Here is a 25,780-nt window from a genome sequence, read left to right as displayed (position 1 = left end):
TGTAATATTGATTAGTCTGGAAACCTCTCCTGCCCAGGATAATGCTCAGTGTGTTATGATTTTCAGGCTGCAACTTCCATCCCTTCATTCCATGGAGAGACGATTGCCTTGCAGCACCCCTGGCATTGTGGCCATCATTCTGTCACTGGTACTTATGCTGATGGCTGTTGTCCTTCTCATTTTTCCCATTGTGATCCAGGAGTGTAACTGGCACCGGAGAAATACCTTTCTACCGTTTCATTTCACACTGTCCTACCTTAACGGCCCACCACCGACGTGACCACTTCAGAACCTGGGAGCTTCTGCTGCTGCTTACCCAGAACCTAATGGTGGCATTGACTGAAGAACCCACTCCTCATGTGAACATTGTGACTGAGCTGACCAACTATCTAGCTGCTAGATTCCCAACACGACCCAACCTTTTGAATGACTGCCTAGCACAGAGACAGAATGGAACCAGCTTGCAACTGAATGGATTGGGGGCCAAGATATAGGGATCGAGACTGGCAAGGTGGGAATCTGGAATGTTATGTTTTGTTCCTTGCATCGTAGAGATTGTTAGCTGTTTCCACCATTTCGTATCTTGTTCCTGTATTTGTATCTATTTTCTCCCTCCTGTGCATCAATGCAAAAGTGTCACCTGTGGAGTGACAATTTCCTCTTTGAAACCCCTCACCCCATCCCATCAGTCCAGAACAACACATACCTGCCCATAGAGTGACAAACCTCATGACCCAATGAACAGCCTGAGAGTGACTCCCTCCACAGTAACAAGTCCCAAATGCTGTTCTGAGTGATGCCCATCCATCCATGATATGAATCTATCTCTACGGAGTGACACCGACTGAAGGGGTCAATGATGTCTTGACTGAAGACCTCTTTTTGTCTTTTTCTTTAAAAAGAGGTGGTGCTCTCCATTCTCCATCAACTGGTCCATGGGGTCTATTAATATTCTTGCCCCATGTTACTGTTGGAGAAGTGATCCTTGAAGGGATGAGGAGGCTGCTGCTAATCAAAGCTCAATGTCTCCCATTCAAACTGATGGGAGCTCATTAGCTGGCTAGAATGGAGGAGAGGGAGATGTGAACTTGAAAAACTGTACAACTTACAGACGGGGCAAGGAAATGAAGTGACAGGAAGGTTGATTGTATAATGATAAAGTTAACAAAGAATTTGTGTGGGTGTGATACAATGTGCAGCCTATTTTAATCAGAATGTTTAAAAGCTTGAAGACTGCAAGGGGGATGTTGATCCACTTCCCATGGGAAGTGGATCAATGTGGAAATTAGGGTGGGGCAGATAGAGGCCATTTTGCCCATCAAGTTTGTACCAACCCTCCAAACAGCACAACCACTATTTGAAATGGCTTAGCTAGCAAGTTCAAAGGTAACTGGGGATGAGCAACAAATGCTGACCTCACCAGCGATCTCCATGTCCTGTGAAAAAATAAAAATTATTCCATGGTGTAAAACATTCCATATGCACCTTTTATTACACCTATCCCACTCACCAAAGGGAGCATCAGCATCTTTGTTTCAGCTGTGGATGGCTAAGCCAGCATTTGTTACCCATCTCTAAATGTCCTGCAACTGGGTGGTTTGCGAGACCATTCAGAGGGCAGTAAAAAAAATTAACCATGTTGCTGTGGGCCTGGAGTCACATGTAGGCCAGATCAGAGAAGGATGGCAAATTTTCTCCCTGAAAAAGACATCAGTGAACTTGATGTAACTTTACAACAATCAACATTGGTTACATGGTCACCACTGGCTCGCCTTTCGTCCCAGACTTTCACCCTTTACCATGAACGTTAGCCTGAAGTTCTGGACTCCTAGTCCAGTGATATTACATCTTAATTTCCTTGTGTGGAAGACATACTCCAGGGAGAATTGGTCTTTCAGAACAGGGTGGGTAAATCCTGAAAACAGAAAGTGGCAGTGATTTCCTCAACAGGATGCTTTTTATTGTAATGACACAGAGCAGAAATGCACAAGTCAGACCTGGATCTGGGAACAGCCCTTGGTAAATATTTGGGCAAGTGCAGATGTGTCAGATGTTTGGGCTCCAAACATGTAGAGAGACACACACGTGTGTGTGCAGCCACCCACCCTATGGGCAGATCTCAGCTCTGAGTAGCAAACTGTTCACTTTACACCCTTTTGAACAATGAGGGTGTATCTGATCATGGACCCATTCTTTTGGTAAACAGATGAAACAGTATTGAAAGTGTGCTTGTGGACAAGTATGTCGAGTGTGACTTGTTCACAAACGCATTTGGTTATTTCCCACACCCTTTTGCAACAGCAACAAGTCAAGTATCATAAAAACAGCATAACATGCAGGAGCTTTCTCTGGTTGGGTTGGTTTCATAATTTCATAAATGGAAAGAAGTTATTATAAATACTAAATCATCCCACCCCAGGCAGAGCCACTGTTGGTGAGGATCAAATACTCGTTGGTGGATGTGCGTGCACTGGGAATAAGGACACCGCAGTGTAGCAGTAACACTTTAACTAGACTGCACTGTGCTAGAGTCAGAATGCATTGGAAATGGGCTTCTCCATTCCCAAAAAGGGAGTAATAGAGAAATAAACCATTTTGTGAACTGGCTTGAGGTCCCGTTGTTGTTTGTTCCCAAGTCTGGTAATGTAAACAAGATGATTCCTGAACTCCAGCTGCCATTGAAGGGGGAAAATGAAAGAGTGATTTATTCAACCTTCCTCAGCTTCAAGTGGCCCCACAGTGTTGGAGGAGTGATGGTTGGGGTGCAAGGCTCCCCATTTTCATCAAAACGCAAACGCAGGGTGTTCCTGATCACCAGCTTTTCCACAATGAAAGAAGCACAGAACCAGGGCACTGCATACTCTAATGTCACCAACCCCATGAAGTCATAATCAAACTGTGAGTAGTCCCAGGGGCAGGCATTGAACTGACGCAGAATAAGTCCAGTCGAGAACTCCCAGACGTAGGTCCAGAGGGTGTAGATGATGCACCTCACCACACTTGGACATCGGTCCTTGAGGTACAGGTACATCCGCTCCACCACCATGATCGAGGTGCCATAGATGAAAAGGGCCCAAACACTGGTGACCCCTGGGAATTTCCAGTTGAAATTGACCACAAACTCCCAGGCAGCTGTGAACATCACCTCACAGAAATAGCCATGGATGGCATAAAGATACCAGCGAGAGAGGGCACTGAGGGGCTCGACAGCCGCCATTATCCTCCTGCCATCCTGAAACTGCACACAGACCTGAAGCAAAACAGATTAAGGTTATTCCCAGCTGTGTTGGAAGGTCAGCACTCCCCCAGCCCAAAACCAAACAATGGAGGATGCCCTTCTTCGAAAGCCAAACTCTACACCAAAAAAAAGGGCCTGGCACCCTGAACCTCAAAAGTAAATACCCTGTTCCAAAAGCAAAGGAATCTTCATCCCAAAATGCCATACCTAAAACCAGAGACAACTATACATTAAATCCTAAACATCCAAACTCTAAAACCTGAGGAACCCATATCTCAAACCCCACTCCTTCTAAAACCCAGAGAAGATCACACACATAAATCGAAGAAACTGATACCATGTACCCCAAAACTAGAAGGGCCCACACCCCACCAGCATCCTGCATCCCAAAAGTTGAGGTTTCCACACACCAAAACCAGAAGGGCCGGCTTCCCTGAATCACGTACACCTGTAACTGGGATGTCTCAGAATTCAAATTTAGTTAATAAATTAGATATTCACAAAGCCACACCCATTTAGCTGCAGACTCTATAGCACGTGCAGATCCAGATGTATAGGTGATCACTTTCCCTGTGAACTGGTGGATGTTCTCAATTGTTTCAGTTCCGAGTTGTCGCTCTAACACTTTACCCTGCTGTCATGTGCTCAAGGCCTCTGTGTATTTACTGCACTTCAGTGAGATTGCCTTAAGCAGGAGGCATAGCTATTTGTCATAACTGTCCCGTCCCTTGCTGAAGGACAATGTGAACCAGTCTGCAGCAATAGGTCATTCGCTTTCTGGGCAGCCTGTGATTCTTGCGCCTTGTCACCTGACCAGAACCAACTGTGAAAAGAACTCAATATCCTAACTCAAAACAATTAGAAACGAGGGCAAAATGGAAGGCAAATTTAAGGCAGTGAGCATTTGCCAATATGAACTTTAGTGACATTGTACTTCCAGTTTACTCAGTCTGCTGAAATCACCACCTGCACATGGAAGGGTCAGTGAGTCCCATTCAGAACACTGTCAGTGTCCAGAGACCTTTCCCATTGGCTGAATTTCTTTTCTTACCTTCACTCATTCCCTCTATAAGCTCTGTCAGGCCCAACTTGTGCTTTTTGGCCATGTTCCCATTATACTGCTTAGCTCCCAGCCACCCTTCTTGCCGCCTGAGAGAGCTTGGATTGTTAACAGCTCCAGTTCAACTTCAATTCTGTTGTCATTGTTACTTGCCTCAAACAAATCCACCCTGGCAACTATTGCCCCCACTCCAACCTTCCTCTCATCTCTAGAATCCATCCCAACTTTCCCAGCATTTCATGTGTGAACCGCTCTGCCCCAAGTACAGCACTGCACAAACCAAAGTCAGGAATGGCTACATGTGTACCTGCTGTTCAGTTACAGCTTGAGAATTATAAGCAATGGCCTAACTTTGTGAGCCCATACAGATCTAGCTTTCATTCCCCCCACCTATTTCTTTTATATGCTTCCCCTCAGCAACATCATTTCCAAAAACACATCTTACCACATGGGTGTAAATGACAGCTCCACTTCACTATTATCTCAACTCTCCTGTCTCTCCAGGCAGTCTGTGTGCTCGTCCAGCATCCAGTACTAGATGAGCAGAAATTACAAACTAAATACTGGGAGAATGGAAAGCACTGCCGTTGGTCACTTCCACTGTCCAAAGCTGAACCAGATTGTTTGCAAGTCTGGCATCCTATTTGATTCTGAGACAAGCTTCCACTCTCACTTTTGCTCCCTCTCAGAGCTTCTATACCCATCTCCACTTCTGTCTTAGGTCCACTGCTGCTAAAACACTCAGCCATACGTTTGTGATCTTCAAACTCAACCTTTCTGAAGTATTATGGGTTAATCTGTAAGCTGAACATATCCAAATCCATTCTGCCATCACCGCCCTGTGCCTGTTGACCTGCACTGGCATCTGATCCCGCAACAACATTGTTCAAGTTTTCATTATTGCTTCTACCCTCCCAAATCTCCATGATCTCCTCTGGTTTGACCACGTTCCTGGGGCCCTGTGCCCACACAGCCCCCAAGTGATGACATACTTTAGTTCTGTCTTCACAAATGGAAGACAAATAATATCCCAAAACAAAAAAAAGGGGGAACTCAAGATCTAAAGGGAAAGATGAATGGAAAGAAATCAGTATTAATAGGGATAACAAAGTGTGAAGCTGGATGAACACAGCAGGCCAAACAGTATCTTAGGAGCACAAAAGCTTGACGTTTCGGGCCTAGATCTCTGATGAAGGGTCTAGGCCCGAAACGTCAGCTTTTGTGCTCCTAAGATGCTGCTTGGCCTGCTGCGTTCATCCAGCTTCATACTTTGTTATCTCAGATTCTCCAGCATCTGCATTTCCCCTTATTTCTGATCACAGTATTAATAGGGAAATGGTATTGGGGAAATTAACGGGATTAGAGGCAGATATATCCCCAAGGCCTGATAACCTTCATCCCAGAATACTTAAGGAAGTGTCCCTAGAAATAAATGCACTAATGGTCATTTTCCAAAATTCTTTAGATTCTGCAACAGTTCCTATGGATTGGAGAGTAGCTAATGAAACTCACTATTTAAGAAGGGAGGCAGAGAGAAAACAGCAAATTATAGGCTGGTTAGATTGACTTTAGTTGTGGGGAAAATGCTAGCGTTCACTATAAAAAATGTAATACAGAGCATTCGCTAGATAGTGACAGGATCAGAAGAGCCTGGAATTTTTTGAGGATGTAACTAACAGAGTAGATGAGGGGAGCCAGTAGGTGTGGTTTACTTGGACTTTCAGAAAACCTTTGATATGGTCCCACATAAAGAATAGCATGTAAAATTAAAATGCATGGGATTAGAAGATGTGTACCGGTTGGCAGACAGAAAACAGAAGGTAAGAATAAATGGGTATTTTTCCAAGTGGATGGGAGTGACCAGTGGAGTGCCACAGGCATCAGTGCTTGGACCCCAGCTAGTCACAATATATATTAATGATTTAGACGAGGAAACTATATGTCATATTTTCAAGTCTGCAAATGACAAAAAGCTTGATGGGAGGGTATGTTGTTATGAGGAGAATGTAGAGACAAAGAAGTGGGCAAATGCATGGTAGATGAAGTATAATATGGATAAATATGAAGTTATCCACTTTGGAAGCAAAAACAGGCAGGCAGATTGTGAAAGGAAGAGACATAGCAAGATTCCAGTGTCCTTATATACCCGCCCCTGAAAGTAAGAATGCAGGTGTGGCAGATAGTGAAGAAGGCAAATGATATGTTCGCCTTCATAGCGAGAGGATTTGAAGACAGGAGCAGGGATGTTTTTCTGCAACCATACAGAACATTTGTAAGAGTGCACCTGGAGTACTGTGCGCAGTTTTAGTCTCTTTATCTGAGGAAGGATGTTTTGGCTATTGAGGAAGTGCATAGAAGGTTTACCAGACTGATTCTGGGATGTCTACAGGAGAGACTCGATCAGTTAGCAATATGTTCACTGGAATTTAGAAGAATGAGGGGGCATCACACAAAAACCTATAAAATTTAGACAGGGTAGATTCAGAAAAGATGTTCGTGATGACACGATCAGAAGTCAAGATTGAAGTCAAGATCAGGGACCACATTTCAGGATAAGGGTTGGCCTTTCAGGACAGAGATGAGAAGAAGCTTCTTCATCCAGAGAAAGATGAGTCAGTGGAATGCTCTGCCACAGGAAATTGCTGAGGCCAAATCATTAAAGACTTTCAAGAATGATGTAGATGTAGATGTATGACTGAAGGAATCAAAGGATATGGAGAGAAAACAGGAGCAGGGGACTGAGATGAATGATCAGCCATGATTAAACTGAATAGTGAGGCAGGCTGGAGCGGCCAAATGGCCAATTCCTGCTCCTATTTCTGCGTACCCTCCAGAATGCTCCCTCATTATCAGCAATGCTTTCAGCTGCCTGTACATTCTGTAAAGATCTCCATTTCTCTCTTTCGATTCTAATGCTTTGATCAGCCTTTGATCACCAGTTCTAATATTTCTCTGTAGCGTGATAGGACGTCCTGTTTGTGACAGCTCCTGGAAGGTATTTCATTAGACCGAAAGTGTTTTTTAAAATACAAATTCTTGCTGTGATGCTGTCAGTACCTGTGCTCTGTTCAGGATGTTGTGTTATCTCATGCTATGAGTGGAACAAAGGGGTCGTGTGGATAAACTGGGTCATACCATTACGTCTCGGGGTTCAAGTTCCATTCCAGCACTGGATGGCCAGGAATGTGTATTCATATTAGGTGATTACTAAATAGAAATAATGTGCATAGTTATAGGGGAAAAGGAGGTTGAGAGTAGGCAATGGTGCTAATTTGATGAGGTGGTGCTCTTCAATGGGCTGAATGGCTTCTTCTGTGTTGTAACATTTCCGTGATAATGCTGGCAAACAGTTTGAGTATCAATCTCTAAGTCCTTCCACTGGTCAGACAGTGATGAAAGGAACATTTTGAATGCCCTTCATTTGGGGATTGGTGTAGACGAGTTTGGTGTCAATGGTACAGGGTTCCAGTCCTGGTGAGGTCTGAGGATTCCAGACCTGCCTTCTTGCCCCACCATGATGGAGGTCATGGGCACCATGGTTCAGACCAGCCTTTGGGGCAAGGAACTCAAGAGGGGCAAGCTTGCAGATTGTCAGGTATTCGTCAGCTGAAAGCCCAAGGTCTAGGGTAACTGTGTACAACTTGTGTACAGTTTTGGTCTCATTACTTGGAAAAGGATGTACTGGCACTGATGCAGGTGCAGAGGAGATTCAGTAGGTTGATTGTGGAGAGATTGAGTATACTGGGAATATACTCATTGGAATTTAGAAGAATGGGGAGGGATCTCATAGAAACATAAAATTGTGAAGGGAATGGATAAGAAAGAAGCAGGGAGGTTGTTTCTACTGGTGGGTGAAACTAGAACTGGGGGGGGGGAGCATAGCCTCAAAATAAGAGCTAAGACTGAGTTTTGAATCAATTTTTGAACAGTAAAGGAATTAAGATTTATAATGAGCGAACAGGTAAGTACAGCCAGGTCCACGAAGAGATCAGCCATGATCTTGTTGAATGGTGGAGCTGGCTCAAGGGACCAGATGGTCTACTCCAGCTCCTTTTTTTTAATGTTCTTATGTAACCTGTACAAAATAGTTATTTACCTCCTTTTTAATACTTCGAAATGTGACAATCATGACAAGTTGACATATTTCCCACTCTCCTGGAGCAGAGCACATGGAAGTCGAGGGTGATGGTAACCTTCAGCTGATATACATTTGCAGGTCAAGAAGGGAACATCAGGTACCCAAGGAGTATTTAATCCTCACTTTAAAATGCCTTGTTTTTCCTTTATTTTTCTAAACTAAATTATTGATAGCTGAAAAGCAAACTTAGGACAGTTTTGGAAGCAGAGAAGTGGAGTGGGAGTTTCTGTGCTGAACATGCACAAACCGAGGCAACTTGGCACCACCAGCAAGTAAGTAGCAGCTATACAATATGACATTGACTTGGCAACTCCATTGTAAATGTGAACAAAGGCAATGCATTAGAGTAAGATTTTTCAATAATGTACATTGATAATAGATTTTTACAGGGTAATTTTATAAATCAGATTTTTTTTAAAATTACCTTTTTCCTTTTGCGATCAAGATTCAACTCCATTGTGGCCACTGACTGAGAATGTGTTGGTTAATTCGATGGGGACACAAGACAGGGGCTTAGACCGTTCATCAACAAGAACTGGGTCAAAACAAATATTGTAAAATAGACTTTAAATTGTAGACAGCCTTTCATAACTTTACAGTGTTTGCAAAGAACTTTAAAGTGAAAAATTGACAGGAATTATCTCGCTGCTCACACTAAAGATGGAATTCCATGTCGGTGACTCGGGTTACTCCTACCAACAATGTGCCTATGTTCAGAAAGGCCCATTGAATAGGCAGCACTAAATAAAAATAAAGAACTGCGGAGCCAGAAGGCAAAGAGTTCTTCTGAAGAAGGCTCACTGGATCCAAAACTTTAACTCTGCTTTCTGTCCAAAAGATGCTGCCAGACCTGCTGAGTTTCACCAGAAATTTCTGTTTTGTTGTAGCAATGGATTTTTCCTGGGACCAACGATATCCACAGGCCTAACTATCGCAGACTTAATTGTGGTAGGAGAAAGGCAGTGGGGTGCTCATCTGCCACCCTCCCACTCAATTAAAAGCCCTTTCTTCCTCCAAACTTGTCAGTACAGAAGGCTCTCCCTAACTTTTCAGAGGTGAAGGGCAAACAATAAAACAGAATACTTTTGATAAAATATAGAAACAAGTGGAATAATGTTTTCCAATGCAGTATGTTTATTCCTTACTGAACTGAAATTATACAACTATATTCCTCCGTTGCAGCACGAACATATTTAAAGTTTAGTTGCCCCTGAAATCACATTTCCAAGAAGTGAACAGGACATTCAGGAGAGCATAAACTTCCATGTCAACACGTTAACTCGACGTTATAGTTGCACATCTCTTCTATGTGTTCTTTTTCATGCTTCATTGAGGCTCTGTAACCACAAAGCTAAAAATATATACTTCTCTATTATGAGCTTCACACCAACCCACATTCAACAACCTACTCTGAAAACTCTGCTCCAAATTTAACAGCTATGACAATTTCCACTAAATTCTAACTACGCCGCATGGATTGCAGCAGCTCAGGAAGACTGCAAGGGCAACTTGATGAGAAACAGATGCTGGCCTACTCAGCAATGCTCACATCTCATGAAAGGTGTAAACCCTCAACCCTTTCTATGTCGTTGCACCAACTGATGCAACTCTCCTCCAGTGCGAAGGCTGTGAAAACTTGCACGGTTTCCCACAGATTCAAAACTGATGTAATATGCAAAGATTGTGATGTAGTTTTGATGGTTGTTTCCTCAGGGATACACCTAATGGACTTTAGCAAGAACCTGATGGCCTGTGATCTGTTTCAAGTTAACCCTCTGTAAAGTGATTCTGCAAGGGATACCTTAAAGAATAACATGTAGCCATGGAACCCAGTTCACCTCCAGAAAACTGAAGGAATAATACAGACCATAAGACACAGGAGCAGAAATTAGGCCATTCAGCCCATCCAGTCCACTCCACCATTCCATCATGGCTGGTAAGTTTCTCAACCCTATCCTCCCGCTTTTTCCCCCGTAACCTTTGATCCCCTTGACAATCAAAAACCTATCTATTTCTATCTTAAATACACTCAATAAGCTGGCCTCCACAGCCTTCTGTGGCAGTGAATTCCACAGATTCACCACTCTCTGGCTGAAGAAGTTTTACCTTATCTCCACGCTAAAAGGTCTTCCCTTTGCTCTATGGCTGTAGTCTCATGTCTTACTCTCTCCTACCAATGGAAACATCTTCCCAACATCCACTCTGTCCAGGCCATTCAGTATTCTGTAAATTTCAATTAGATGCCCCCTTATCCTTCTAAACTCCATCAAGTATAGACCCACAGTCCTCAAACGTTCCTCATACGTTAAGCTTTTCATTTCTAGGACCAGTCTCATGAACGTCCTCTGAACCTGGTCCAGGGCCAGTACATCCTTCCTGAGATATGGGCACAATACTTCAAATGTGGCCTGACCAAAGCCTTATTGAGCCTCAGAAGTAGATCCCCATTTTTACATTCAAGTCCTCTCGAAATACGTGCCAAACTACTGCCTCAACTTGCAAGTTTACTTTGAGAGAATCAAAGAACAAAGAAAATTACAGGACAGGAACAGGCCCTTCGGCCCTCCAAGCCTGCGCCGATCAAGATCCTCCGTCTAACCTGTCATCTATTTTCTAAGGGTCTGTGTCCATTTGCTCCCTGCCCATCCATGTACCTGTCTAAATATAACTTATAAGACGCTAACGTGTCTGCGTCTACCACCTCTGCTGGCAACGCGTTCCAGGCACCCACCACCCTCTGTGTAAAGAACTTTTCTCCTCTCACTTTGAACTCATGACTCCTAGTAACTGAGACCCCACTCTGGGAAAAAGCTTTTGGTGTCCACCCTGTCTATACCCCTCATGAATTTGTAGACCTCAATCAGGTCCCCCCTCAATCTCTGTCTTTCTAATGAAAATAATCCTAATCTATTCAACCTCTCTTCATAGCTAGCACCCTCCATATCAGGAAATATCCTGGTGAACCTCCTCTGCACCCTCTTGAAAGCATCCACATCCTTTTGGTAATGTGGCGACCAGAACTGAACACAGTACTCCAAATGTGGCCGAACCAAAGTCCGATACAACTGCAACATGACCTGCCAACTCTTGTACTCAATACCCCGTCCAATGAAGGAAAGCAGGCCATATGCCTTCTTGACCACCCTATTGACCTGCATTGTCACCTTCAGGGAACAATGGACCTGAACACCCAAATATCTCTGTTCATCAATTTTCCCTAGGACTTTTCCATTTACTGTATAGTTCACCCTTGAATTTGATCTTCCAAAATGCATCACCTCGCATTCACCCGGATTGAACTCCATCTGCCATTTATCTGCCTAACTCTCCAGTCTATCTATATTCTGCTGTAATCTCTGACAGTCCCCCTCACTGTCTGCTACTCCACCATTCTTAGTGTCATCTGCAAACTTGCTGATCAAACCACCTACACCTTCCTCCAAAACATTTACATATATCACAAACAACAGTGGTCCCAGCACAGATCCCTGTGGAACACCACTGGTCGTAGGTCTTCAATTTGAGAAACCCCCTTCTACTACTACCCTCTGTCTCCTGTTGCCTAGCCAGTTTTTTATCCATCTACCTAGCACACCCTGGACCCCATGTGACTTCACTTTCTCCATCAGACTGCCATGGGGAACCTTATCAAACGCCTTACTGAAGTCCATGTATATGACATCTACATCCTTTCCCTCAATCAACTTTGTCATGTCCTCAAAGAATTCTATTAAATTGGTAAGACATGACCTTCCCTGCACAAAACCATGTTGCCTATCACCAATAAGCCCGTTTGCTTCCAAATGGGAATAGATCCTATCCCTGAGTATCTTCTCCAGTAGATTCCCTACCACTGACGTCAGGCTCACCGGTCGATAATTACTTGGATTATCCTTGCTGCCCTTCTTAGACAAGGGGACAACATTAGCAAGTCTCCAGTCCTCCGGGACCTCACCCGGAACTCCCAAGTCTCTTTGCATTTCAGACTTCTGAACTTCCTTCCCATTTAGAAAACAGTCCATAGTTTTATTCTTCTTACCAAAGCGTATCACCTCACACTTACCCAAATTGACCTCCATCTGGCACTTCTTTGCCCACTCTCCTAACCAATCCAAATCCTTCTGTAGCCTCCCCACCTCCTCAATACTACCTGTCCCTCTACTTATCTTTGCATCATCTGCAAACTTAACTAGAATGCCCACAGCTCCTTCTTCTGGATCATTAATGTATAAAGTGAAAAGTTGTGATCCCAACACTGACCCTCGTGCAACACCACTTGTCACTGGCTCCCATCCTGAGAAAGACCCTTTTAACCCCACTGTCGACTTCCGCCAGAAAGCCAATCTTCTATCCAAGCTAGAATGTTGCCTCTAACACTATGGACCCTTATCTTACTCAGCAGCCTCCTGTGCGGCACCTTGTCAAAGGCTTTTTTGAAGTAAAGATAGATAACATCCGTTGGCTGTCCATGGTCCATCCTGCTCATGACTTCCTCAAAGAATTCTAACAGATTTGTCAGGCATGACCTCCCCTTGATGAAGCCATGCTGACCTTGCCTTATTTTACTAAAATCTTACCCATGCCCAAGGTTAGGCTAAACAGCCTGTAATTTTCCATCTTTTGCCTTTCTCCCTTTTTGAACAGGAGTGTCACGTTAGCGATTTTCCAGTCCTCTGAGACCCTCCCTGACTCTAGTGATTCCTGAAAGATCACCATTAACGCCTTCACTATCTCTTCAGCTATCTCCTTTAGAACTCTGGGGTGTAAGCCATGTGGTCCTGAATTTATCCACCTTCAGGCTATTCAATTTTTCTAGCACCTTCTCCTTGGTGATGGCCACCATTCTCAGCATTCAGTTCCTCAGCCATTTCCTTGTTCCCCATTACTATTCTCCAGCAACATTTTCCAGTGGTCTAATGTCCACTTTTACCTCTCCTTTGCCCTTCATATATCTAAAGAAACTCTTACAGTCCTCCTTTATTTTACTGGCTAGCTTACCCTCATTTAATCTTCTCCCTCCTTTTTTGTTTAGTTTCCTCTGTTGGTCTTTGTAATCTTCCCAATCCTCTGGTTTCCCACTGCCCTTTGCTACATTATTTGCTTTTATGCTATCTCCGACTTCCCTCCTCAGCCACGGTTGCCTCATCGTCCCTGTGTCAGGCTCCTTTTTCTTAGGGATGAATTTTTCTATGTCTCCTGACTTACTCCTAGAAACTCCTGCCATTGCTGAATCAACGGCACTACTATATTACTCAAGGGAACCCTGGGTTTATAGAAAGAAACATTTAAGGAAAGGCAGCAGTAATACTACTACACCAGCAGCATCATGTAGTGCCCCTTTAACAATGGCATCAGCCAGACAGTCAACATCAACAGCATGTGGTCTCCCATTAACAACACCACCCTCCACCAACATCAGCAGCATGTGGGTCCACAGCTGTAACGTCAACAGCGAGTGACGCAGCATTAACAACATTATACACAACTCTTAAAAGATTAGGAGCAACCACGTCACCTGGGCAGCTTGCCACTCATCACAGAGAGCAATGACAGCCAAATCTACAAGATGGAGGCACAAAATCCTACCACCTAAGCAATACCGTGAAAAATGTTTTGGAAAAATAAGTGGGAAAATGGTCTTCAATTTAATAGTAAAAGTTGATTACTAACTCCTTTAGTTGGATCTAAAATAAAAGAAAGTTAAAAGGTTGGAACAGCTATATTGATAAAGTGACATTATACTCTCATAAAACAAGAGAAATATCATACATTAGATTATCTGTAAAGAGATAAGAACTAATGGCTCAGAGAATGGCCATCCTGATTGCCACATTTTCTGTTGCACTGCAGTCAGCTGTTGAGCAATAAGATGGACGGGTTCACCAGTCACATGGAGAATGCAGGAAATACACACAATAAAGGTCCAGCATTTGAAGTCTAAAATAGTGATTATTTAGAGCTGGGAATAGCTCCAGTGTCCTTCACCAAGTTAATCTATGCCACAATTATATAGTGCACAATGCAGCCATCCCGCCTGTGTCACCTCTTTGGTATCCAATTCATCCCACTCCCTGCCCTTTCCAATAGTCGTGCAAAATATTTTCTGTTTGAATTTTTATCCACTATTCTTTTGATCATCACACTGCCTTTTCAGTCAGTGCATTCCAGTTCACAGTAATTGTCTTTGAAAAAATAATGTTTCTTCAGGTCATGCCTGGCTCCTCTGTCAACAACTTTAAATCATTGTCTTCTAGTTAGTGACCTATCTGCACTGGCAACAGTTTCTGGACAGTTACTTGAGCTTTTCTCATCTTTCAATGTAACTGAAGACTCACCCAGGAGACCTGAGCCAGTTCACCTCCTGTAACACCTTCAAATCACTTTAAAGTTTTAACAAAGATCTGTAGCTCGGGTTGTGGGTGAGGTGGTTGACTTGTTCACCGAGCTGAATTGTTTTCGTTCAGACATTTTGTCACCATGCTAGATAACATCATCAGTGAGGCCTCCGATGAACTTCAATGGAGGCTTCTCTGATGGTGCTACCTAGCATGGTGACAAAATGCCTGAACAAAAACTAGACAGCTTGGTGAGCAAGTCAATAGCCTCACCTTCAAATCACTTGAAATATTAGGTCACTGCAGTACTGTGTGCAATTCTGGTCACCATATTTTAGGAAGAATGAGAGCGCACTTGAGAAGATGCATATGAGATTTACAAGAGCAGGTCAGAGACTAGGAAGCTTGCAGTGAGTAACACACCTCCTGTCTCCCCAAAGCATGTCCACCATATCCAACACCCAAGTCATGTAAGAGTGATGGAATACTTCCCCGCTTGCCTGGATGAGTGCAACTTCAATAATACTCAAGAAGTTCAACACCATTCAGGAATAAAAACAACCCACCTGACTGACACCATAATTTACAAACTTTCACTCCCTCCGCTGCTGATGTTCCGCAGCATCTGTGCGTACCACCTAGAAGATGTACTTTAGAAACTCATCAGAAATCCCGATGGAATACTTTCCAAACCCACAACTTCTATCATCTAGAAGGACAAGGGTAGAAGATACATGGCGGCAACACCACCACTTGTAACTTCCCCATCAAGTCACTCACCATCCTGACTTGAAAATATATCACCAATTCTTCAGTGTTACCGGGCCAAAGTCCTGGAGCCCCCTCACTAACAGCACTGTGGATGTACCTAAGCCACATGGACTGCAGTGGTTCAAGAAGGCAGCTCACCACCACCTTGTCAAGGACAGCTAGGAATTGGCAACAAATGCTGGACCAGCCAGCGAAGCCCAATCCCATGAATGAGTAAAAAAACAAAGTCAAATATCCCATATTCTGTGTTATCGTCCTAAGAAGAACAAAGATCAAAGAAAATTACAGCACAGGAACAGGCCCTTCAGTCTTCCATGCCTGCGCTGAGCCAGACCTCTATCTAAACCTGTCACCTATTTTCCAAGGATCTGTAACTCTCTGCTCCCTGCCCATTCATGTATCTGTCTAGATACATCTTAAATGACGCTATCGTGCCAGCCTCTACCACCTCTGCTGCAACCGTTCCAGGCACCCAGCACCCTCTGCGTAAAGAACTTTTCCCTTCTCACCTTGAAATCGTGACCCTGATTAATTGAGTCCCCCACTTTGGGGAAAAAGCTTCTTGCTATCCACTCTATATATAACTCTCATGATTTTGTAGACCTCGATCAGGTCTCCCCCTCAACCTTCATCTTTCTAATGTTAATAATCCTAATCTACTCAACCTCTCTTCATAGCTAGCGCCCTTCATACCAGGCAACATCCTGGTGGACCTCCTCTGCACCCTCTTGAAAGCATCCACGTCCTTTTGGTAATGTGGCAACCAGAACTGTACACAGTTTTCCAAATGTGATCGAACATGACCTGCCAACTTTTGTACTCAATACCCAGTCCAATGAATGAAAGCATGCTGTATGTCTTCTTGACCACTCCATCGACCTGCGTTGCCACCTTCAGGGTACAACGGACCTGAACACCCAGATCTCCCTGTGCATCAATCTTCTCCAGGGCTTTTCCATTTACTTTATAGTTTGGTCTTGAATTGGATCTTACAAAATGCAGCACCTCGCATTTGCCTGGATTGAACTCCATCTGCCATTTCTCTGCCCAACTCTCTAATCTATCTATATTCTGTTGCACTCTCCGACAGTCCTCTTCACTATCTGCTACTCCACCAATCTTAGTATCATCTGCAAACTTGCTAATCAGACCATCTATACCTTCCACCAGATCATTTACATATATCACAAACAAATCAACTAGTCCTCATCAACTTGTCCTGCAAACTTCAATCATTGATGCAGGTACAACTTCAGGTCTTTATTTTCCTGAACAAGCTTTAAAATTGGTTTATAAAAAAAACTTTCCTTGCTCCATTCTTGTCTACATTAGGATTCATCAGCCATTTCCTCAACCTGACCATGTCCTATATCAATGGTGCTCAGGTGGAGATGGTCCAGAGCATCAAGTTCCTGGGAACGCTGATCACCAAAAATCTGTCCAGCACCATCCACATTGACAAAAAGGCACAACAATGCCTCTTCTTCTTCAGGAGGCTAAGGAAATTCGGTATGTCCATAAAGACTCTTACCAACTTGTATAGATGCACCGTAGAAAGAATCTTATCTGGATGCAAGATAACAAGGTGTGGAGCTGGACGAACACAGCAGGCCAAGCAGCATCTTAGGAGCAGGAAGGCTGACATTTTGGGCCTAGCCCCTTCATCAGAAAATTTTTCTGATGAAGGGTCTAGGCCCGAAACTTCAGCTTTCCTGCTCCTAAGATGCTGCTTGGCCTGCTGTGTTTGTCCAGCTCCACACCTTGTTATCTCAGATTCTCCAGCATCTGTAGTTCCTATTATCTCTTATCTGGATGCATCACAGCTTGGTACGGCACTGCTCTGCCCTGAATTTTAAGAAACTACAGAGAGTTATGAACACAGCCCAGTCCATCATGCAAGCCAACTTTCCATCCATTGACTCCATCCACACTGCTTGCTGCCTCAAGAAGGCAACCAACATAATCAAAGATCCCTCCCATCCCAATTATACTCTCTTCCATCAGGCAGGAGATACAAGAGCTTAAACACATATACCAACATATTCAAGAACAGCTTCTTCCCCGCTGTTATCAGACATCTGAATGGACCTCTCAAATTTTAAATTTAATGTTGATCTTGCTCTTTGTGCACCTTCTCTGCAGCCTGTAATGCTGTAATCCTTGCTCTGTTCTCTTACCCTAATGCACTTTGTCTGGTATGATCTGCCTATACTGCACACAAAACAAAACTTGTCACTATAAGGGGAATGGAATGCTTTGCCTGCAACGGTAGTAGATTCGCCAACTTTAGGTACATTTAAGTCGTCATTGGACAAGCATATGGACGTACATGGAATAGTGTAGGTTAGATGGGCTTGAGATCGGTATGACGGTCGGCACAACATCGAGGGCCGAAGGGCCTGTACTGTGCTGTAATGTTCTACGTTCTACGTTCTACTATACATGTGACAATAATAAATCAAATCTGATCAAATCAAAAAATCCTCCAGTCATTATCCTCCTCACTATGGGGGAGGTTGATTAATGGGGGCTACATAAATCTCAGCTGCTGATTGAAGAACCCGTGAGACCCCTAAATTGCCGCTTTTGGATATGTCTTTATTCCATCTGTCATATCATGAGCCATTCAGAAAATTAAAAGGTTACTAGCACATCTGGTATGGTATCAGGGCCCTAGGCACTGGAGATCTCACTCATTGAGAGCTTTACCAAGTAGCTCCTGCTGCAAGATTTACAACCACCAGAGGCTCAAGATCATGCAACCACCCAGGCCAGAGGGAAGTGGTGGGGACTGTTACAGCTTAGGGGACACAAAAGAGGATGTTGTCGAAGGTGGTCAGCAGCAAGGGCAAGGGGCTGTCTAACGGGGCTCCTCCTGCCTGATGTCAGGTCCCTCAATCATACACTAAGTGTCCCCTTCCCTTGACCCAGCAGACCCGAAGCAAGCTGGAAAGACTCGCTCAGTGCAATTCCTGCGCAGTACAGGTCTGCCTGTTGTGGCACATACCTTAATTATTTGAAGGACTCAAATTGGTGGCCAAGTAGGAAGACTGCCCAGGCGCCTATCCACCACACACCTGATCGGAGTGGAGACAGGGTGGTGGAAAGCTCCCCAGTTTCCAAGATAATGTCCAGTTAAATGCCTTTTCAGTGCAAAACATGCCACAGTAGAAGAGGATTTTAAAAATTCCCTGCGTTTGTAAGTTTGGGCCTCTTGTGAACTTTCATTCCTTTTTGCGATTCTTCAGCCTGTTCAGTCCCTCCACACACCAGCACTCACCAGGACTCACTCTATGGTCTCTCTTCCTCTGAGCAGTAGCCCAACTGGGTTCCACCTAACCCCAACCTCCTCTGCTGGCTCAAATTTCATGTACTTTAAACAACTTCACATTTTAACTCCATTCACTTCCTCCAGGTCATTGGTGTTGCTATGGGAATGTGCATGTGTCTGAACTATGTCCCAGTTCCAAACCACTTCCTCAGCACTGTTGTTGCTGCTTTTGAATCTCACTGTCACTGAAACACCTACTTCATTAACAATGGCTACTGAATGGGCAGGAACTCCCCTGACACAAAGGTCCTTCCCTAAGGACTTCTCCTTCTCATGATCTTCTCAAAGACACGGCACTAACAGCCACTTTTTGCCATTTAGCCAGTGGGTCTGCACAGCGACATAGATTTCCATTTTGGATTTCCTTCTCTTATCACCCAGCCCTCATCTTCACTTGCTCCCTCTCCATCATGAGCTCCTCTCTCGATCTCTGAATTATGTTTTTGCCACCACCTCTTATATAGACCCTTCACCCTTAATTCCAACATATACACACAAACCTGTCACCATTATCCATAGCTCCTCTTTGTTTTAAAAAAAAAGAGAACTATGGATGCTGGAAATCAGAAACAAAAACAGAAATTACTGGAAAAACTGTGCTCCTGAGATGCTGCTTGGCCTGCTGTGTTCATCCAGCTACACACTTTGTTATCGTGGATTCTCCAGCATCTGCAGTTCCCATTATCTCTTTTATTACTGGAAAAAGTCAGCAGGTTTGCCTCTGTTTAATCCTTTCATGCCCATCCCTTATTGCCCTTGAAATATGCAACATGCTCAGCCATTTCAGAGGGCAGTTTGGAGTCAACCACATTGCTGTGGGTCTGGAGTCACATGCAGACCAGACACTGAAGTATGTGAATGAACCAGATGGGTTTTTAGCAACAATCAATGATGGTTTCATGGTCACTGTCACTTTAGCTGACTTTCAGTTGCAGATTTTGTTAATCAAATTTGAATTCCAGCAGGTGCCACAGTGGGATTTGAACCCATGACCCCACAGCATTCATTAGCCTGTGGGCCTCTGAATCAGTGACATTATCACTACACCACCACCTACTGATTGACCACAGGCAGGGAGAGACCTTCAATGATGACCCCATTCGGGGGGGTGGTGTGTGTGTGTGTGTGTGTGTGTGTGTGTGTGTGTGTGTGTGTGTGTGTGTGTGTGTGTGTGTGTAGTTAAATCACCCTCAACAGATTCCTTCCAGTTATTTCCATCAGACCACTCTTATTCAGATCTGAACTCAATTATTCCAATAGTTTGCCATCCTCCACAAACTCCCATTGTTCCAAACCATGGCAACCTGCACTGTATTCTGCATCAAGTTCCATTCACCCATCATAGACCAACACTAGATGATTCCACATGATACACTAAATTGTAATTATTTACTCTTAGCAAATCCTTTTCTGGGCTTGCTGCATTCCCACCTCTGCTATGTCCTCCAAATCTTATTTACAGCATCTTTCGGTCCTCAGACTCTGAATTTTCTTTCTACAAATCTCCCACTCTTTTTCTGCTCAGGGGTGGATCCTTTAGTGGCACTGATTCCACTGACCACCCACCCTCCACTGCATGGCCCCAAAACCTGGTCTTTTCATCAGGTGTTGGTCATTTCCTACTAGTCTCTCCCACCCTACATCCGCTCCTTATCCAGAATCACATTTTCTTCAAATGGAGATCATCTCTTCAGGAGGAGGCCATTTGGCCACTGTGTCTGTACCATCTCTCTGAATGAGCAATTCACCCATTTCCACTTCCCCACTTTCTCCCAAAAACCTTGCACATTCCTTTTTGATTGCTCCCTTTCAATTCAAGCCACATCCACCAGTTTCTCAGGCCGTACACTCCAGATCCTAACCACGTGCAACATAAAAATGTTTCTCCTCATGTCCTCATTGCTTCTTTTGCCAAATACCTTCAACTTGTGCCCTCTTGTTCTCAATCCTTCCATCAACAGGAACAGTTTCACCTTCTCTATCCTGTCCAAGCCCTTCATGTGTGTGAATATCTCTATCAAACCTCCTCCCAACCTTTTTTGTAACCAATGAAAACAGTTCCAGCTTCTCTGATCTCAATTCATAGAGTCCCTACAGTGTAGAAAGACAGCACTCAGCCCATTGAGTCTGCACTGATCCTCTGGAGAGCATCCCATCTCACACTCAGCTCTCCATTCTTTCTATCCCTGTAATTCTGCATTTCCCATGGCCAATCCACCTAGCTCTGCACATGCCTAGGCACGATGAACAATTTAGCATGGCTAATCCACCTAACTGTGCACATCTTCGGACTGTGGGCAGACACGGGGAGACATGCAAACTCCACACAGATAGTTACCCAGATCCAATTTCAAGACCTGGAATTAAATCCAGGTCTCTGGTGTTGTGAGGCAGCAGTGCTAACCACTGTAACACCGTGCCACCCCTAATCTACTTTCTTTCATCTATCTAGGTAACTGAAATTCCAGAGTGCTGGAATCATTCTGTGAATCCTTTCTGCAACTTCTCCGATGCCTTCACGTCCATATCCAGAACTAGGCACAATATTCCATTTGAGTGTTGAATTCAAATTTATCATTACCTCCTTATATCCTCACTAATATAGCCCAGGATACTGTACATTTTATGAATCACTTGCTTAACATGTCTCACCACCTTCAGCAGCTCAAAGTATACTCAGAGATGGCTTTCTTAACCTCCTGCTTTACTGCAAAGCCTAACACATAGTTACAGTTCAACATGTCTCCATTTCCTTGCTTTAGTCAAAAAAGTATGTTCTGTTTTTAACAGACTCACATTTGCTTAACCACATGCTAATTTGCATATCCATTCATGGTACTTAAAGCCACTTCCTAGTTTACTTAGGAGAATATATTTCTTCTCAACTCTATTCCACAATTTCAAATCATTTCTTCTGGTGTTCGATCACACAGTCATTTCCCCTTCTGATTTCTCTTCTCTCACTGCACTTTAGTTTGTTCAAAACATTTTTAAAATCCATTTACCTTTGCTGTGTTTGTTTCTTTTGCAATTATTCTTCTGAACCGTATTATAACAATGTTCTTCAATGGTGATTTCTCTTTTCAAACCATCTCATGGGAGCATCTCTTAAAATCTCACATCAATCTGCTGATGAGGACAAGGAGCATCTCAAAAGGTAATGTGTTCATAGAAACCCTACAGTGTGGAAGCAGGCCATTCAGCCCTTCAAGTCCACAATAACCCTCTGAAGAGCAGCCCAATCAGACCCACTTCTCCTACCATATCCCTGTAACCCTGCATTTATCATGGCCAACCCACCTACCCAGCACATCCCTGGACTGTGGAATGACACCAAGGCTCCCAGAGGAAACCCATACAGACATTTTTGGGGGTGGTGGAGTGTGCAAACTCCACACCAGACAGTCACCCTTCGGCAGAATTGAACGCAGGTCCCTGGCGCTGCAAGGCTAACCCCTGAGCCACTGTGCGACCCCCTACGGGAATGCCTCTCAACCTAACCAGCTGATGGGGGCACTCTCAACCCAACCTGCTAATGGCAGGGGTTGGAGGGGGTCAATTTTCAACCCATTTTGCTGGTGGGGCACCCCTCAACTAACCTGACAGAGGCAGGGAGGTTCCTCTCAACTTAACCTGCTGATGGGTATTGGCAGGGGTGCGGCATCTCTCAACCTAACCTGATCGGGGAGGGGGGGGGGGAAATCAGTGGGGGCATCTCTCCAACCTAATCTAATGGGGGGGGGGGTTCCCACAGGGCACCTCTCAATCTAACCTCATGGGGGGGGGGTTCCAGGGGTCATCTCTCAACCTAACCTTATAGGCATGGGGGTTGGGGAGGGGCACCTCTCAACCTAACTTGATTGAGGGGGGGGCAATCAATGGGGCACCTCTCAACCTAACCTGATTGGGGGGGGGGGCGAATCAGTGGGGCACTTCTCGACCTAACCTGATGGCGGGGGTTCAAAGGGCACCTTTCAACCTAACCTGCTGGGGGGTTAATGGGGCACCTGTCAACCTAATCTTATAATGGGGGTAAAAGGGTACCTCTCAACCTAACCTGATTGGGGGTGGAGTCGGAGGACAACCCCTCAACCTAACCTGTTTATGGGGGCACGGGGGCACCTCTCAACCTAATCTGATGGGAGGGGGTCGGGGGTACCTCTCACCCTAACTTGCTGATGGGGGGGGCGGGAGAGCCGGCCGGTGCCTTTTCCCCATTGGTTTTCCTCCCTGCCAATCACGCCTACCTGGCCCACCTCCAGCGATGCTCCAAAACCAGGGGAGAGCGGCGGCAGGGATGTGCGACACAGAGCAGGAGCGCACCCGCGTCAGGCTGATCGGGAGCGAGCGGCGCGGCCGGTGCCTGTGACGGCCAGTGTCCGCCAAGCAACTCCCGGACCCCTCGTCGCCGCCCGCTCCTCGCTCCCTCAGACCGGCGGAAAGGAGCGTAATAAGAGCGTCAAAGCTCCACCCCCTCTCCGGGCTAGCGGACGGCCTGCGCAGGCGCACTAACACGCGGCCGCGTGGGCGGGGCCAGGTGACAGTGAATGACAGGTGGGTGGGATAAACGCTGTACGGGGTGGGGCCAGAGCTGCAATAGGAGGGGTCGGTGTTACCCGGGAAGAGTCAGGTCTGCACCTGGAAAGGTTAGACTGCACAGGGAGGGGTCAGGTCAGCACGGGGAGGGATCAGAGCTGCACGGGGAGGGATCAGAGCAGCATGGGGTGGGATCAGGGCTACACGGGGAGGGGCCAGGACTGCATTGGGAGGAGTCAGATCTGCAAGGGGAGGGGCCAGGAAAACGTGGGGTGGGGCCAGTGCTGCACTGGGAAGGGTCAGAACAGCATGGGGCGTGCTCAGGGCTGCACGGGGAGGGCTCAGGGCTGCACAGGGAGGGCTCAGGAATACGTGGGGTGGGGTCAGTGCTGAAAGGGAGGGGTGCCAGGGATGAATGGGGAGGGATCAGGAGTTCATGGGCAGGAGTCAGGGCTGAAAGGGGCGGGGTCAGTGCTACACAGTCGGGGGCCAGGGTTGCGTGGTGAGGGGTGAGAACAGCATAGGGTGGGGTCAGGGATGCATGAGGATGAGTCAGGGCTGCACGGGGGAAGGTCAGGCCTGCATGGGGAGGGGTCAGATGCACAGGGAGGGTTCAGGGCTACACTGGGAGGGGCCAGGTCTGAATGGGGAGCGTTCAGGGTGACACTCTTGAACTATTTAACAAATTCACAAGCTTGTAAGTGTCTGGGCTAACCTTAAATTACTGGATTACAGAGAGCAACTGTTATGCTCCAAGTGATCTGAGGGTAAGATGGAATCTGTGATCTTTGTATTTACAAGTCTGTGATAGATAGGTTGATGATATGTCTCTTAAAGGTATAATGATACATTGTCCTTAAAACATACATTTCACGAATTAATTTTAAAAAGGGTATTTTGAACTGACCGAGACTGTGCCATTCCTGGTCTTTCTGTGCTATGGTTGGACTGGAAGTTGAGACCTTATCATCTTAACCCCTTTTCCAAGGTAATCCACCACAACTATCCCCTTTTATATTCAGTATGACTCCAGTTCTGGAGAATCTCTCCTAAAACTTCAATCTTGCGTATGTTTATTTGTTGCCATCTTTGGTCAAATGCTGCTTTATTGTAAAGGAGAGTCACTCTTACCTCCTCTCTTGGGTTCAGCCTTTTTCCATGTCTGGACCAAGGTTGTAATGGGGTCAGGCACTCAGAACTCCTGGCGAAAACCAGAGATCAGTGAGCAGTTTATTGCAGTGTAAATGCAGCTTGGTAGCACTGTCCATAGTGCTGGTGAAGGTCACATGTATACTCATGGGGCTGGGTTGGACTTGTCCTGCTCTTTGTACACAGGACTAACCTAAGCAATTTTCCATATTGTCAGGAGATGCCAGTATCATAGATGCAACGGAACAGTTTGACTAAGGGCTTGGCATGTTCTTCTGTACTATCACCTTTTGTTCTAAGGACCTACAGCCTTTGCAGTAACCAATATCTTCAGCCATTTCTTCACCTAGTTACATAGAATCAATCCAATCGAGTGAAGGTAGACATGGGGTGCACATAAAAGTAGATCTCTAAATATGAGGTTAAGAATCGAACAATACAGGGAGATTGTTCGGCCCAGTCATTATGGGCTATCTCCTCAAACAAGCAATTCCCACTCCCTTGCTTTTCTCCCACAATCCCTGCACATTTTCCTTGACAAGTTCAATTCCCTTTTGAAAGTCACTGTTAAAACTGCTTCCTTTCAGGCTGGACATTCCTGACCTAGGCATCTCACTGCAGAAAATAGCCTCATCTGCACTCATCTCTTTTTCTATTGCCATTTGATTTAAATCTGTATTGTTGGGTCACCTCCTGGGCAGTGTCCCACCTTGATTACTTGTTCAAAGCCTCAGTTAATTTTGAATGCCTGTTCGAAGTTTCCTCTTAACCTTCTTTGTCAATCCCCTTTAGCATCTTACATATTTCAATTAGATCTCCTCTCATTCTTCTAAATTCTGCTGAGTATGGGCCTAAACTGTTTAATCTCTCATCATAAGGCAAACGAAGAAACAATCCCACCCATTCCAGTCTCAGTGCTCCCACATTCCCCGCATCAATCTTGTGAATCCTTTTCAAAGGGCTTAATGACTCTTCTACAGTGTAGTGCCCCAGGAAGAACCAAAGACTCCGGGTGAGGACTGTCAATGTACTACAGTTTACTACAACTTCCTCATTTACATTGCTCCATTAATAAAGGAAAGGGCTCCTTATGTTTTTTTTAACAGCTTAATCTTCAACCCTCCATCCTCTGAGCATACTTCCAAGTCAGGAAGATTGGAAGATTCTGCCCGTGATCTCTAGTATTTGTACCCTCAGTAACCTCCCAGCTGGGCCAGTTGAC

General features: G+C 45.0%; 2 protein-coding genes across 11 annotated transcripts in view; one reads left to right on the top strand and one right to left on the bottom strand.

Annotated features, from left to right (window-relative positions):
• The window catches only part of LOC125447721 (nesprin-2), a 62,105-nt gene extending 58,789 nt beyond the window's left edge, over positions 1-3,316 (top strand). For 4 of the 5 annotated variants that reach the window (XM_059641031.1, XM_059641030.1, XM_059641033.1 and 1 more), the window contains one exon: positions 200-3,316. In XM_059641031.1, the coding sequence (XP_059497014.1) occupies positions 200-494 (295 nt within the window). In that variant the 3' untranslated portion in view covers positions 495-3,316. Of the gene's footprint in view, positions 1-66 lie in introns of all 5 variants that reach the window. The other variant, XM_059641032.1, reaches the window with a different exon arrangement.
• LOC125447722 (transmembrane protein 229B-like) lies at positions 1,939-23,365 on the bottom strand. 6 transcript variants are annotated; one of them, XM_048522353.2, is made up of 4 exons: positions 23,121-23,365; positions 21,879-22,002; positions 8,861-8,971; positions 1,939-3,250 (listed from the first exon to the last, which is right to left on the bottom strand). In XM_048522353.2, the coding sequence occupies exons 3-4, from the start codon at positions 8,891-8,893 to the stop codon at positions 2,705-2,707; spliced, it is 579 nt and encodes a 192-aa protein (XP_048378310.1). In that variant the 5' UTR covers positions 8,894-8,971; positions 21,879-22,002; positions 23,121-23,365; the 3' UTR covers positions 1,939-2,704. The 6 variants fall into 6 exon arrangements, with proteins under 6 accessions (XP_048378310.1, XP_048378311.1, XP_048378309.1 ...); XM_048522354.2 differs by having other exon boundaries at positions 21,879-21,999; XM_048522352.2 differs by lacking the exon at positions 21,879-22,002.
• Between the last annotated feature and the right edge of the window lie 2,415 nt (positions 23,366-25,780).

Source organism: Stegostoma tigrinum, chromosome 39, assembly GCF_030684315.1.
Source record: "Stegostoma tigrinum isolate sSteTig4 chromosome 39, sSteTig4.hap1, whole genome shotgun sequence".
Lineage (NCBI taxonomy): Eukaryota > Metazoa > Chordata > Chondrichthyes > Orectolobiformes > Stegostomatidae > Stegostoma > Stegostoma tigrinum.
Note: the sequence above shows the minus strand (reverse complement) of the source record. Positions and strands in the feature narration are given on the sequence as shown.

What these genes read in the sequence shown, in the direction of transcription:
- LOC125447722 (XM_048522353.2), bottom strand. Translation starts at nt 8,893, where the DNA reads ATGGAGTTGAATCTTGATCGCAAAAGGAAAAAG. An exon ending in TTGATCGCAAAAGGAAAAAG is followed by an intron (nt 3,251 to 8,860) that starts GTAATTTTAAAA and finishes GTTTTGCTTCAG; the next exon opens with GTCTGTGTGCAGTTTCAGGA.